The 15,665-nt window shown below is 45.1% G+C and overlaps 1 protein-coding gene across 1 annotated transcript in view; it reads right to left on the bottom strand.

Moving 5' to 3' along the window:
- The window catches only part of robo2 (roundabout, axon guidance receptor, homolog 2 (Drosophila)), a 977,511-nt gene that overhangs the window by 105,527 nt on the left and 856,319 nt on the right, over nt 1-15,665 (bottom strand). The window contains exon 12 of the mRNA XM_043700204.1: nt 11,841-11,843. Within this exon, the coding sequence (XP_043556139.1) occupies nt 11,841-11,843 (3 nt within the window). The remainder of the gene's footprint in view (nt 1-11,840; nt 11,844-15,665) is intronic.

Below are 15,665 nucleotides of genomic sequence, written 5' to 3'. Positions count from 1 at the left end.
CATCTGCTCTTTATCATTTCTCTCTCTCAATCACTCTCTCCTCTAACTCTCTAACTCACTCTCATTCTCGCTGACTTTTGATCATTCTCTCTCCCCTTCAACCCCCCTCCCATTATCTCTCTCTCCTCCTCTCAAATTCTCTTTCCCTCCTGCTTCCATTCTTTCTCTCTCTTTCTCAATCTCTCTTTTCAACTGCTGCTCATTCTCATTCTCTCCGTCTCTCTAATCATTCTTTCTGCCCCTCTCTCTCCCCTCCTCCTCTCAGTCTCCCTCTCTTCCCTTAATCTCTCTGCCTTTCTGACTCTGAACCTCCCCTACTCATTCTCTCTCCCTCTCTGTCTGTCTCTCTCCTCCCTTAGTCTCTATTTTCTCCGTATTCATTACTATTGTGAGTCTACTTCTAGTGACTGTGCCTGTGATCAACTGGATACATGGAATAGCAGGTACAACTCATCAGTACATACTTCCTCATGGGTCTGAACAGATTAGCTTTGTTCCTTTTCAACTATGGCAACCATCATGAGCTGGGTCTCCAGACATGCAGCAGTCACGATCAGACAAAAGTCAGATGGAACACTCCCCACTTGTCTGGATGGATGTCGCTCTGACAACATGCACGATATCATCCAGGACAAAGCAGCTCCCTCCACTACCAACGCTCAGCAGCAGCAGTATGCACAGGGTACACTGCAGAAATTCACAGATCTTCCGACAGCGCTTTCCAAACCCACAACCACTTCCATCGAGAAGGACAAGGGCAGCAGATACATGGGAACACCACCCCCTCCAAGTTCCCCTCTGAGCCACTCACCATCCTGACTTGGAAATATATTGCCGTTCCTTCACTGTCGCTGGGTCAGAATCATGGAATTCCCTCCCTAATGGCAATTGAGGGTCTACCCACAGCAGGTGGACTGTAGAGCTTCAAGAAGGCAGCTCGCCCCACCTTCTCAAGGGGCAACTAGGGACGGGCAATAAATGCTGGGCCCAGCCAGCATTCCAGGGGTGAATAGACAAAAGAGAACCAGTATGTCAATGCAACGGAAGCCAATTCAAGACTAACTTTGGAAAGGAAATTGCATAAATACTGAAAAATAAAAATAAAACAGTTTTGGAGAAATGGTGGTAATGAGAAGTGCAACGAAATGGATAACTCTTAGAAAAAGTGTCCGTCAGTGCAATGGGCTGAACAATCTTGGTCTGTTCTGTAACATTTATTTTTACAGTGGAGCTGGATGTTAGTCATCTATTTCCCCAGCTAGGGCCATCATTTACCTCAGTGTTGTTATTAATGGAAGTTTAGTAGAAAGTCTATAATCTAAATAAATACAGCAGACAGGGCTGTCGAGTGAAGAGGGATAATGGAATGTTCCAGAATCTGAAGCAGTGCTGATGACAGGAAATAAAGCTTGCTCTGGGCATGGAGGTCTAAGGTTAAAAGAACACTTAAAATTCCCACTGATCTGTGAAATCCTCTCAGGCCCAGTCACATAAATCTTTGTGAAATTCTCTCATCGCCATCCACCCAATGCATTAAAATAGATTACAGAACAAAATCCCTACTGATTGTTCACGCACCCCAACACTGAACGCCCCGACACTGTCCCTCCCTTGCACATAGCTGAGAAGGTGGACAGCACTCTCGCTGGGTCAGATTGTTGCAAATTCAATCTCTCTCTTCAAGACACTTGAACACATCAGTTAGAAAGTCCCAGTGCAGCATCGAAGGAGTGCCCCACTGTTGGGGGTGCCATCTTTCAGATACAGTGCTAAACCAAAGGCACTGAGTCCCACAGCCTTAAGTGCAGGAGGAGCCGGGGGATTGTTCTGTCAGGTCCTGGCCAATATTTATCCCAGAATGAACATGAAAACCGATATCAGCTGCTTTTCTCATTGTTGTTTGTGGGAATATGCTTCACACTAATCGACTTTTGTGTTACCTTCATTTCTTCTTACACATGCTGGAGACATTTATTACCCGTCCCTAGTTGCCCCTTGAGAAGGTGGGGGTGAGCTGCCTTCTTGAACCGCTGCAGTCCATGTGCTGTAGGAAGACCCACAATGCCCTGAGGGAGGGACTTCCAGGATTTTGACCGAGTGATACATTTCCAAATCGGAATTGTCCCTTGTTCAAATATGGTTGTGAGGATAAGCCCAACAATTACAGACCAGTCAGTTGAACTTCAGTGGTGGGGAAGCTTCTGGAAACAATTGTTCAGGATAGAATCAGTAGCCTCATGGAAAAGGGAGGGTTGTTTAGGACGATCTTATTTCAAGTGCAGAAGAGGTTTGCAATAGCAATTGAGAAGCTTCAGTTATGATGATAGACTATCTGGTTTCTCATCCCCATTTCTGATATTTTTATATGAGAAACATTGAAACAGAGAAAATAGGAACAGGAGGAGGCCATTTGGCCCTTCGAGCCTGCTCCACCATTCAACATGATGGTGGCTGATCATCCAACTCAGGCCCCTGTTCCTGCTTTCACCCCCATACCCTTTGATCTCTTTAGCCCTAAGAACTATATCTAACTCATTCTTGAAAACATTCAATGAGTTTGTCTCAACTGCTTTCTGTGACAGACAATCCCATTGGCTCACCACTCTCTGGGTGAAGAAATATCTCCTCATCTTAGTCCAAAATGGCCTGCCCCTGTGTCCTTGGACTGTGACCCTCATCCCTAATGCCTCTCTGGTGAATCTCCACCACACCTTCTAAGTTGAGAAAAGTGCAGTTGTACTGAGTGTAATGACTCTCGTGTTATTACTGAAGTGACCTCCACCTCTGTTGTAAGTGCCTTTGTGTCTGTCATAGCCACTGAACACATCCCAGGAAGCATGGTGTCAGTGTGGAACAGACGTAAACCTGTAGATTATCAGAGCTGTATAAGAGCCAGCTCCTGAACAAAAGACCAGGCAAGTTTTGTTTAAGAAAAGCAGTCTGCACTTGGGAGAGTCAGAATGGCTGTGCATTTTCAATTCACTGTTGCTATGGATGAAGAGAAGAGAGAGGATTGAATCTTTTTCCACCCTCAATGGTAAAATGAGGAAATGGCTATTGATTTTTTTTAAGAAATCTGATCAAATAAGAGTAGCATCTCTGCTATCAGCTGCAGAATGTCTGACTCAACCTCACTGAGGAGCAGAGAAGCCAGACCGCAGAGATTTTGAAGGCTTAGAAATGTTATAAATGGTGTATGATCAACCTCAGAACACAAGGGTAGGATGAAACAATTGGTCAGAATGTCAGTACAATGATACCATCAGCTGAACGTTGTGAACTCAGAAAACAGAAAGATGATCACATCAGAAAAAGGATTATCTTAGGCATAAAGGATCCTTCAATAAGAGCATGTCTACTGAGAGAGGATAAACCCAATCACAAGAAAGCTGTTGCCTTGTGACAGTGGCAAGGAACAGACGAGGTTTTGCATTATCCGGAAAGGTATTCTCAGCCAATCAAGAACAGACTGAGAAAACAAAAGATGAAGATCAGAGGCATAGGCTGCGAATATTGTGGAGCACATCACACAAAAGGAATGGAAGCTTGCCCAGTGTGGGGAAACAGCACAGGAACTGCAAGGAGTTGAGTCATTTCACACAAGTGTTTAGCTCGATAGAAGCAAAACAAACCAATAACGTGGCCCTGAGAGAGACAGGAGAAAGTGAGGACTGCAGATGCTGGAGAGTCAGAGTCAAATAGTGTGACACTGGAAAAGCACAGCCGGTCAGTCTGCATCTGAGGAACAACAGAATCAACGTTTTGGGCATAAGCCCTTTATCAGGAATGGGATGGCCCTGAGAGAGATGTCAGATATTGAGTCTGGCCAATCACTTTGCAGCTTGCAACAGATTGCTATCATCAGGTCAATAGATTATGACTGTCAGAATGAAACTGCAGGACAGCTGCAATGACTGCGAAATGTTAGATCAACACTTTGTGCCACACCGCAAGTTTCACAGAGCTATGCATTTGTCACTGAAGGTTGAGTTGATGTGACGGTACCATACTCATTCAGAAGGGCGAATGAAGCTGAGACCCAATGCAATGGGAAGAATGAAGATCTGCAGTTCCAGAGACTGGGTGTTCAGCAAAATCCATTCATGTCAGCTGGAGCAAGTCCAAAGCTTGGACTGGTAATCCTAAACATGCCACAGAGATTTTCACTGTTTCTCAGGCTGCTAAGTCATTGCCTGTTGAACAGATCTGAGAAAATTATCAAGATGTTTTCACAATTCTTGCTATTCACCAGGAAGGCATCCATCTCAAAGTGTATGGAAAGGTGAGACCAACCCATTGTCAGCTGAGGAGAGTTCCAGCTGACCTCAGCTTTAGCCTGAAAAACAGGGCGGAAAAGTTGGAAAAGGAGGGAGTTATTAAGAAAGTTAAGACAACTCTGACAGATTAGATCAACAGCATGATAACAGCAAAAAGAATAAATGATTTGACTGAGTTTTTGAGGACCACCAAAAAGATTGATGAGGGCAAAGGGATAGATATTGTTTACATGTACTTTAATGAAGCCTTTGACAAGGTTCTGCAGGTAGATTAATTAGTAAAGTTAGATCCCATGGGATTCAGGGTGAGCTTACCAATTGGATACAAACTTGGCTTGATGGCAGGTGGTAGAGGGTGGGGTTGGAGGGCTGGTTTTCAGACTGGAGGCCTGTGACCAGTGACGTTCCACAGGGATTGGCACTGGGCCCATTGTTGTTTGTCATTTACATAAATGATTTGAATGAGAATTTAGAAGGCATGGTTAATAGCTTTGCAGATGACACAATATTTGGTGGTATAGTGGAGCGTGAAGAGGTTATCTAAGATTACAATGAGATCTTGATCAATTGGGCCAACGGGCTGAGGCATGGCAGATGGAAATTAATTTGGATAAATGTGAGGTATTGCATTTAGACAAAGCGAACAAGAACAAAACTTATACAGCTAATTGTAGGGCCCTGGGCAGTGCTGCTGAACAAAGAGAGCGGGGTGGGGGGGGGGGGCTCAGGTACACATTTCTTTGAAATTTGCATCACCAGTAGACAGGGTAGTAAAGAAGGCTTTTGGTCTGCAATGCTCTGACCATTGAGTATAGGCGTTGGGCTGTAATGGCGAGGTTGTGCAGGATGTTGGTGGGTCCACTTTTGGAGTCCTATATATCGTTTAGGTTGCCCTGCTAAAGGAAGGCTATCATTAAATTGGAGAAAGTTCAGAAAAGATTTACCAGAGTGTTGCTGGGAGAGGGTGGATGGGTCGGGACCCTTTTCTCTGGAGCACAGGAGGTTGAGGGGTGACCTTATAGAGGTTTATAAAATCAAGAGGGGTATCAATAAGGTTGATAGCAAAGGTCTTTTCCCTGGGGTAGGGGAGTTCAAAACGAGAGGGCATATTTTCAAGATGAGAGGAGAAAGTTTTAAAAGGGATCCGAGGGGTGATCAGATCAAGGTGAAATGACAAAAGGCCAATTTTCACTTTGGTACAACTGCCAAATCATTGTAAGAGCTGAGCTTTGGCGAGCTAGTCAGAGTGCAAACATTCAACACTCTCAGCAGAAATCGGTCCACCTGTTAACACACAGGAGAATGGCACCATTTAAAAACTTTCCACATATTGCAGAGACTAACGAAGGTGAAGTCGACAATGCACATATTTCTTGATAATTGTGATACTTTTTGTTGGAGACACTTTGTAATGTGTCGCTGCAAATGAGAGTCACATTTTTTTGTTAAAAATCACACAACACCAGGTTATAGTCCAACAGGTTTAATTGGAAGCACACTAGCTTTCGGAGCGACGCTCCTTCATCAGGAGATTGTGGAGGGCTCGATCGTAAACTCGATTTTTAACTTTGTACACCCCAGTCCAACACCGGCATCTCCGAATCATGACATTTTTTTGTGAAATGGTGTATGCTTGGAGAAATGCGATTGTGCTTAGTGTACTAGCTGGCTTGCTGTATCCACATAACTTGTACCTCTGCTGTGAGACTCTTCTGCTGCAATCTGAGGCAACCATTAAACACACGTCACTTGCAACATTCTCTCAGGCTCTGACATCCTTTCAAAAGTGTGTGGTGCAGAATTGGACACAATCCTCCAAACGAAGCCCAGACAGTGTTTAATAATTGCAGGTCTGAACTGTCTAAACTATGTTATTGTGCAATTATTTTTAAAAATCATCGCGGATGAAGAAGAGAATGTACAACAATTCCACTTGTCAAGGATTTGAGGTGAAGGCCCTAGGCTTTGGCAGTGCAGGATATTACCATGGCTGACAAGGGAAAATGAGGTAAATATGATCTTTCATTGCCAGTTTGAAGGCCGTTATCAACACAGACACAGAGGTAAATGGGATAATTGAAGCGAGTCTTGTAACAATGGAATAGACAGAGGCCAAGAACGAGTCCTTGAACATAAGAGACAGGAATTTTCTCATTACCAACTCTCTTTGAACATGAGGCCTTTACAGGACTCCCTCAGTTCATCACTAAACTGTCAGCAGGTGTGACTATTAAGAGCACCCAGCCCTCTGAGCCAATATTTGTCTCTTTCACTCTTCCTCTCTCTCTCTCTCGCTCCTATTTATTCTATTCACAGCCACTGCCGTGAATCACAGCTTCGTGGACAGATATTAAAAAATACTGCCTCGCCGTTCATTCTAAATGACCTTTTAATCTACATGTAAATTCGAAACGGATGAAAATGCATCACTTTGTCAACTTGTGGAGGTCACAGCCTGGAGGCTAGTTTACAAATCCTTCCTCCGAACCTATTTCCATCACCATCAAAGGGGAAAAAAATACAATTGAAAGGACAAAGCAGGTGTAGAAAATTATTCTTAATCCTTGAACTCTGTGTCTGTGTGTGTGTGTGTGTGTGTGTGTGTAGGGGAGAGTCGATAGGAGTTGGGGAGAGGGAGGTCACAGGGCAGGGGGAGGTGAGGTAAGGGGGGGGGGTTGCTTATTGAATTCACCTCACACACAAGAAAGTCATGAGTATGTGTTCAAGCAATTTCCGCCTGCCATTTCTGACGGATTTCTTTGCTCGTAAACCCTGATTGCTTATCATCTGACACATTGTGTAAACTTTCTGTTGTCAAGCCAAGGGCTCCTCTGAGGCCTACACAGCAGGCTTTCAGCATTGACCCCTACCCTTAGCCTCTCCATCCTGCCATCAGCACCCCTCCACACACAAAATACACACACACACATGCTCTCTCTCTCTCACACACACGCACTCACTGCTTTGTCACACATTCTTACACACACACATTCTCTCTCTCTCTCTCTCTCTCTCACACACCCACATTCATAGACAGACTGCTCTGTCTCTGTCTCTCTCGCTCTCTTTGCTATACATATACACACACAAACACACACACTCCTTAGTGTGTAAGAGGCTGGGTGTGTGGGGGCAGAATGGGGTCTGACCATCAATGTGTAGTCAGTGATGTGCCTGCTTCCACCCATCCTGAAGGCCACCAGTGGATTTACCACTCTCAGGATATTATTTACTTGGGCTGTGGCTCCTTTGAGTCAGATTGTGATGAAATGCCAGCCAGTAAGAGATCTCCAATCTCAGCAGCGCCTCCAGGAGGTGATGGACACTGCTGCGAGTGCGGTCTGTTTTTCTCACCTCCCCCTCTACCCTCCAGTCTGGTCCTGAGCAGTGACGCAGGTCATCATGGAGGGGGGCAATCTCTCTGAAGTGAGTCAGCCGAGACCTGGTTAGGTCTGAAGGCACACGGAGGACAGCAGACCAAGGTGCGCTGATCAAGAGGCTATTATCCTTCCCGCTCTAGTGAAGGGGGAACTCCATTGGACAAAGCTTTCTGGGTGGACCAAGGACCTGCCCTTAGTCCATTAAGACACCTCCTGCTCCTGAGACAATACCAGGGGCAGCAGGAGGCCCCCATTTGATGGGGTCGGTACCCGAAGGGCTTTCGTTGGCTAAAGGCTAGGTTGAGCAGGTCACAGACTCCCCTTGACCAACAAGTTGAACATGGCCACAGCACCCTGCACTCATCTAGGCTGGGGTGGGCAAAGGGACCAAAATTATTGGCAGGATAGGCAGGATTTTAACTTCCATCATTGTTTACATATTCATATGTTCTTATAAATAAAGAAACGTAGGAACTAGCAGCAGGAGTAGACCATTCAGCCCTTTGAACCTGCTCCCCTATTCAATATGATCAGGGTTGACCCCCTATCTCCACGCCTTTCTCCCTACTTTCTCCATATTCCCCTTTGTGCCATTAAAATTTACAAAAGATCTATCTCTTTTTTGAATATAGAACATGGAACGTAGAACATTACAGCGCAGTACAGGCCATTCGGCCCTCGACATTGCACCGACCTGTGGAACCAATTTGCAGCCCATCTAACCTACATCCTTCCATTTTCATCCATATGTTTATCCAATGACCATTCACAAGTCCTTACAGTCGGTGTGTCTACTCCTGTTGCAGGCAGTGCGCTCCGCACCCCTACTACCCTCTGAGTAAAGAAACTATCTCTGACATCTGTCCTATATCTATCACCCCTCAATTTAAAGCTATGTCCCCTCGTGCTCACCATCACAATTTGAGGAAAAAGGATCTCACTGTCCACCCTATCTAACCCTCTGATTATCTTATATCGCTCAATTCAGTGACTTGGCCTCCACTGCCTTCTGTGGGGGAGAATGTTAGAGATCTGCGACCCTTTGAGTGAAGAAATCTTCCCTCATCTCAGTCAAATGGCCTACCCCATATCCCAAGACTGTGTCCCCTGGTTCTGGACTCCCCAGCCAGGGGGAGTCATTCTCCCTCTATCAAGTCTGTCCAGTCCTGTTAGAATATTATAGATTTCATTCAGACCCCCCTCTCTTCCTTACAAACTCTAGTGAATGGACGCTCAGCCATTAGACAGTCCTGCCATCCCCAGTACCAGCCTTGGGAACCTCCGCTATATTCTTCCTGGGGCAAGTACATTCCCTTGGGTCAGGAGATCAAAACTGCACACAATTCTCCAGGTCGTTGGTCTAGTAATCCAGAATCTCAGGTCAACGTTCTTTGGGCTTTGGTTAAAATCCCACCCATGGCAGCTGGTGACATCTGAATTCAATAGGAATACAGGAACACAGGAAGAGAAGTAGGCCATTCAGCCCCTCCAACCTGTTCCACCATTCAATGAGATCATGGCTGTTCAGTGGCCGAACTCCATATACCTGCCTTTGGCCCAAATACCTTTGCTTAACAAAAATCTTATATCTCAGATTTAAAATTTACAACTGATCCACTGTCACTGATGGAGGAGAGTTCCAAACCTCTCCCATCCTTTGTGTGTAGGAGTGCTTCCTAACAGTCTGCCCTTCATTCTCGCACTACGCTCACTGGGTCTAGATACAATTTTGGAATTTAAAAAAAGCTGGTTTAGCGGTGATTGTGAAACTACCATTGATTGTCTTAAAAATCTATCTGTTTCACTAATGTCCTTGAAGGAAGGAAATAGAGTGATAGAGTCATGCAGCATAGAAACAAGCTCTTCAACCCATCATGTATATGCTGACCAAGAAACTACACCAATCCCATTTACCAACACTTGTCCCATAACCCACTATAACTTGGCACTTTAAGTGCTCATCCAATTGCTTCTAAAATGTTGCGAGAGTACCTTCCTCTATCACCCTCTCAGGCCGTGTGTTCCCTATTTCTACCATCACGTGGGTGAAAATATTTTTCCTTAGTCCACTCTAATCTGCTTACCCCTCACCTTCACCTCATGCCCTCTGGTCTGAGACTCATTTGCGAAAGGGAAAGAATTCTCAGAATCTACTGTCTATGTCTCCCTCATTTTCCATTTTTTTCAATCAGATTTGCCCCTCAGCCTCATGTGTCCCAGAGAAAACAAGCCCAGCCTTTCCAGTCTCTTCTCATCACTGAGACTTTCCCATCCTCGGAGGTATCCTGGTGAATCTCCTCTGCACCCTGTCCAATGCAATCATTTGGGCTTCCAACAGTGTGGCAACAAGAACTGCAAACAGTATTCCACCTGTGGCCTAACCAATGCCTTATAAAGTTGTAACAAGACTTCCTTGCTCCTATATTTTACACTGACTCATGAAGGCAAGCATCTCATCTTCTTCTCCAACCTGTCTGCCTGTGCTTACACCTTCGGGGATCTATGAACTTGTACATCAAGTTCCCCCTGTTCCTCAGTACTCTCTAAGATTCTGCCATCCTTACCTGGTCTGGCCTATATGTGACTCTAGACTCATAGCAATGTAGTTGACTCTTAATTGCCCTCTGGATAATAAATGCTGGCCCAGCCAGAGATGCCCACATCCCATAAACAAATGGTATGAAGGTGTGGTCAAGCCAAGGCCATGCTTAACTGCAGCAGGACATCCTTATATCTGTACCCGAAATCTCCTGCAATGAAGACCAATATATCTTGAACCATTGACTTATAGAAGTGGTGACCAATGAGAAGCATGGATTATATTGGCTTTCTCCCTCCCTGACCCAGGGAAATCCCTTGTGGGCTCTTTGGCCCCACCCTGCCAATGACCCAGCCATTGGGTCAGCCAACGCCTAAGCAAAGTGGGTAGTGGTGAGCTCTGTGTGACTCGCAATGGGTTTCTCTAAAGGCCTGATTCACTTCGATTTGGGATTGAAGGGGGGAAGTTGCAGCATCAAATTTTCCCCCTTCCCACGCCCCACCCCTCAATGTCTTCGACCCGAATAAGAAACTGAGGATGAAAATCCTCCGTGCGGAGGAACAAGAGAAAAAAGCAGCACTACATGTAAAGACTTGTGTACTGGCTCACTCTAGTGTGATGGTAGTTAATCCTGGTATATATGATTTCCAAGTACTGGAAGATTTCCCAATCAAGCAGTCCTTGTAAGAGCTCAGATCAAAAAGCAAGAAGAGGGATCTCCAAACAAATCCTCAGCTAAAAACGTCTTAATGATTGGGTTTACTCTGCACTTATGGCCTCCTCTGAAGCAATCCATTAGCCATAACTAATAGGATGAACAGGGCATTGAGAAGCAAGATTATAAACTGTAAGGGAGGGGATTAACACTGATCTAAAGCTGTCCATCACCCGCAGCCCCACCCTGTTCTTATTGAGAAAGACATGAATCAGATTGCATTCGACCGGAATGCGAAAAGGAAGAGATTAGCAAAAGTAAATGCCAGGCCCTCGCAATGAGAGACAGCAGCAATTATACTGAGAAATAAAGAGCCAGCCGGCACATTTAACAAATATTCGTGTCTTTTGTGCCAATGTTCACAATTTCACACCAAAACCTAAAATGATCATTTTGTTTGTGAAGCACTAGCTCTGGAATAATTAATGGAACGTAAAGTCAATGGACTTTCTCGACCTGACAACCCGTATTGTAGACATTAAACAGAATCAATGGTGGTAGAAGTGGACACACTGACATTGGTCCATTTGCATTCCCCAGATTGGAGCAATATTCCTGCTGTTACAAAAAAAAAAGGAGGGAAAGGGAGAACCAGGGTACTGTAACTCAGCTTGTCATCAATAGTGGAATATTGCACTCAATTCTGGTCTTCCTGCTCTGGGAAAGATGTTGTGAAATATTTACAAGGATGTTGCCAGGGTTGGAGGGTTCGAGCTACAAGGAGAGGCTGAATATAGAACATAGAACATAGAACATAGAAGAATACAGCGCAGTACAGGCCCTTGGGCCCTCGATGTTGCGCCGATCCAAGCCCACCTAAACTACACTAACCCACTATCCTCCATATACCTATCCAATGCCCTCTTAAATGCCCATAAAGAGGGAGAGTCCACCACTGTTACTGGCAGGGCATTCCATGAACTAACGACTCGCTGAGTGAAGAACCTACCCCTAACATCAGTCCTATATCTACCCCCCCTTAATTTAAATAGGCTGGAGCGTTTTCCCTGGAGCGTCGGAGGCTGAGGGGTGACCTTATTGAAGTGTGGCCGCTGTTGTGGAGACATCAGTTTATGCACAGCATGGTCCCTTAGAAAGCAGTTTCATAATGGCCATTTATTCAGGTTTTTTTTGTTCTTTTCAGTGACAAGCAGTGCCCTTCACAAAAGGCAATGCTGTGTGATATGGTCTGTTTATTTTTTTTTCCCCTTTTTAACCCCCACACTACCGCCTAACTGCGGTAGTGCTTATTTTCTTCCCCAGCACCCATGGCGTGTGTGTTTATTCAGGTTTTATAATGTTGATTGAGGCATGAGGATTGGCCAGAACACTGGAGAGAATTCCTCTCCCCCTTCTTTGAACGGGTACCATTGAATGGTTTACATCCTCCTGAGCAGGCAGGGTGGATTCAAGAGGTGCCACCTCCAACAGAACAGCACTCCCTCAGTAGTGTGCCAGCAGGTCAACCCTCAGTTTTCCATGCTCAAGCCCCAGAGTGGGAGCAAGAACCATCAAAGCATTTACAGCATAGAAAGAAAGAGGCAATTCAGCCCACTGAGTTTGTGCTGGCTGAATAAACTAGTCGCCTGTTCCAATCCTGAACCTGGAACCTTTGAAAAGAAGGAGCCATTAACTAAACCACAGCTGAGAAAATCAGAGCTGGAGTCAAATCAGAGCTGGAAGGGGATATGGACCCCACAAATCAGTTAGATTTTGGATTAACGAGTAAGATGGATAAAGGGTAGCCGGTGGATTCAAAGAGTTCAAGAAGAGGCTATTGAACAAAATTAGGGCACATTTCTGAAGAAGATTTCTGTAGGGATGCGAAATGTTAATTCTGTTTCTCTCTCCACAGGTGCTCCTTGACTTGCTGAGTTTCTTCAGTACTCCCTCTGTTTGTTTCAGATTTCCGACATCCACAGTATTTTGCCTTTCTAAGCACCTTTGAGATTGGGGGAACATGGACTGATTAATACACAGAAGGCAGAAGGAGGAATAAGCAAGACATTTTCTGCCTGGCAGGCTATAACAAGCAAACACAGCAACTAGGAGCAGGAGTAGACCATTCGGCCCTTCGAGCCTGCTCCACCATTCGATATGATCCTGGCTGATCGTCCAACTCAGTCCCCTGTTCCTGCTTTCTCCCACAAATAACTTGCAAATCCAACAGCAAATCCCTTCCAAGTCTTTCTGGTCTTCAACTCTTACACTACTCCTTCGCTGTCACTGGGTCAAAATCCTGGAACTCACTCACTAGCAGCACTGTGGGTTTCATGAAAGGACTGCAGCGGTTCAAGAAGGCAAGTCGCCACTATTTTATCAAGGGGCAACTAGGGACAGGCAACAAATACTGAGCCAGTGACGCCCAAGTTCCATAAAGTCATAAAACTGACATCGGGTAGAAAAAAAGGGAATCTTGTAACACAGTGGTATTGTCCTTGCTTCTCAGCTGGAAGACCAAAGTTCACATCCCGCATGCTCCAGAGGTGTGTGAAACCACAGAATCAAATAACTGCTATCACACAGAAGGTGGCCATTCGATCCATCGTGCCTGCATTAGTTTTATTCCCTCATGCCTATCTCCTGCATTTTCCTCCATATCCCTGCACACCATGTCTATCTAGTTTACCATCCAATACCCTCTTGAATGCTTCAGTGGAACCCACCACCATGTTGGGAAGGTCTCAGAGGTTTGGGGCCTCAGTTAGTTCCAATCTATGTGAATGATCTGGAATCCAGTGTCATGGAGATGTCCATGACATAGACTCCTTTGGCTATAAATTCTGTGAGCATGATCTTAATCTCCACCAATCACCTGATGAAGGAGCAGTGCTCTGAAAGCACATGCTTTCAAATAAACCTGTTGGACTATAACCTGGTGTTGTGTGATTTTTACCTATGTAAAGATGAGGCGTGAAGGCTAAGTTAAAGCACTTGAGTGTTGCATGTTAGCCAGAAAGGACTTAAAGAGAGAGCTAAGAAGAGCCAGGAGGGGACATGAGAAATCTTTGGCAGGTAGGATCAAGGAAAACCCTAAAGCTTTCTACAGGTATGTCAGGAATAAAAGAATGACCAGAAATAGATTAGGGCCTGTCAAGGACAGTAGTGGGAAATTGTGCAGGGAGAGCAAAGAGATAGGAGAACTGCTAAATGAATATTTTTCACCAGCATTCACGCTGGAAAAAGACAATATTGTCGAGGAGAATGCTGAGATATGGGCTATTAGACTAGACCGGATTGAGGTACGTAAGGAGGAGATGTTAGCAGTTCTGGAAAGTGTGAAAATAGATAAGACCCCTGGGCCAGATGGGATTTATCCTAGGATTCTCTGGGAATCTATGGAGAAGATTGCAGAGTCTTTGACTTTGATCTTTATGTCATCATTGTCTACAGGAATAGTGCCAGAAGACTGGGGAATAGCAAATGTTGTCCCCTTGTTCATGGGTTGAGTAAAGACAACCCTGGTAATTGTAGACCAGTGAGCCTTACTTCTGTTGAGGGCAAAGTTTTGGAAAGGATTCGAAGAGATAGGATTTATAATCATCTCGAAAGGAATAAGTGAATTAGGGGTAGTCAACACCATTTTGTGAAGGGCAGGTCTTGCCTCACAAACCTTATTGAGTTCTTTGAGAAGATGACCAAACAGGTGGATGAGGGTAAAGCAGTTGATGTGGTATACGTGGATTTCAGTAAGGCATTTGATAAGGTTCCCCATGGTAGGCTATTACACAAAATACGGAGGCATGGGATTGAGGGCGATTTAACGGTTTGGATCAGAAATTAGCTAGCTGAAAGAAGACGGAGGGTGGTGGTTGATGGGAAATGTTCATCCTGGAATTCAGTTACTAGTGGTGTCCTACAAGCATCTGTTTTGGAGCCACTGCTGTTTGTCATTTTTATAAATGACCTGGATGAGGGCATAGAAGGATGGGTTAGTAAATTTGTGGATGACACTAAAGTTGGTGGAGTTGTGGACAATGTGGAGAGCTGTTACAGGATAGAGAGGAACATAGATAAGCCACAGAGCTGGGCTGTGAGGTGGCAAATTGAGTTTAATGCAGAAAAGTGTGAGATGATTCACTTTTGAAGAAGTAACACAATGCAGAGTACTGGGATAATGGTAAGATTCTTGATAGTGTGGATGAGTAGAGAGATTTTGGTGTCCATGTCCATAGCTCCCTGAAAGTTGCCACCCAGGTTGGTAGGGTTGTTAAGAAGGCATACAGTGTGTTAACTTTTATTGGTAGAGGGATTGAGTTTCGGAGCCACGAGGACATGCTGCAGCTGTACAAAACTCTGGTGCGGTAGCACTTGGAGTATTGCGTACAGGTCTGGTCGATGCATTATAAGAAAGATGTGGAAGCATTGGAAAGCGTGCAGAGGAGATTTACCAGGATGTTGCCTGGTAAGGAGGGAAGGTCTTATGAGGAAAGGCTGAGGGGCTTGAGGCTGTTTTTGTTAGAGAGAAGGTTGAGAGGTGCCTTAATAGAGACATATAAGATAATCAGAGGGCTAGATAGGGTGGACAGTGAGAAACTTTTTCCTCGGATTGTGATGGCTAGCATGAGGGGACATAGCTTACACCCGGACCAACCAACCCAACCACCCTGTGGCTCAACACTTCAACTCCCCCTCCCACTCCACCAAGGATATGCAGGTCTTTGGACTCTTCCATCGCCAGACCACAACAACACGACGGTTGGAGGAAGAGCGCCTCATCTTCCGCCTAGGAACCCTCCAACCACAAGGGATGT

The sequence above is a fragment of the Chiloscyllium plagiosum genome, chromosome 12 (genome assembly GCF_004010195.1).
Source record: "Chiloscyllium plagiosum isolate BGI_BamShark_2017 chromosome 12, ASM401019v2, whole genome shotgun sequence".
NCBI classification, from domain to species: domain Eukaryota; kingdom Metazoa; phylum Chordata; class Chondrichthyes; order Orectolobiformes; family Hemiscylliidae; genus Chiloscyllium; species Chiloscyllium plagiosum.
This window is presented reverse-complemented; position numbering and strand designations above follow the sequence as displayed.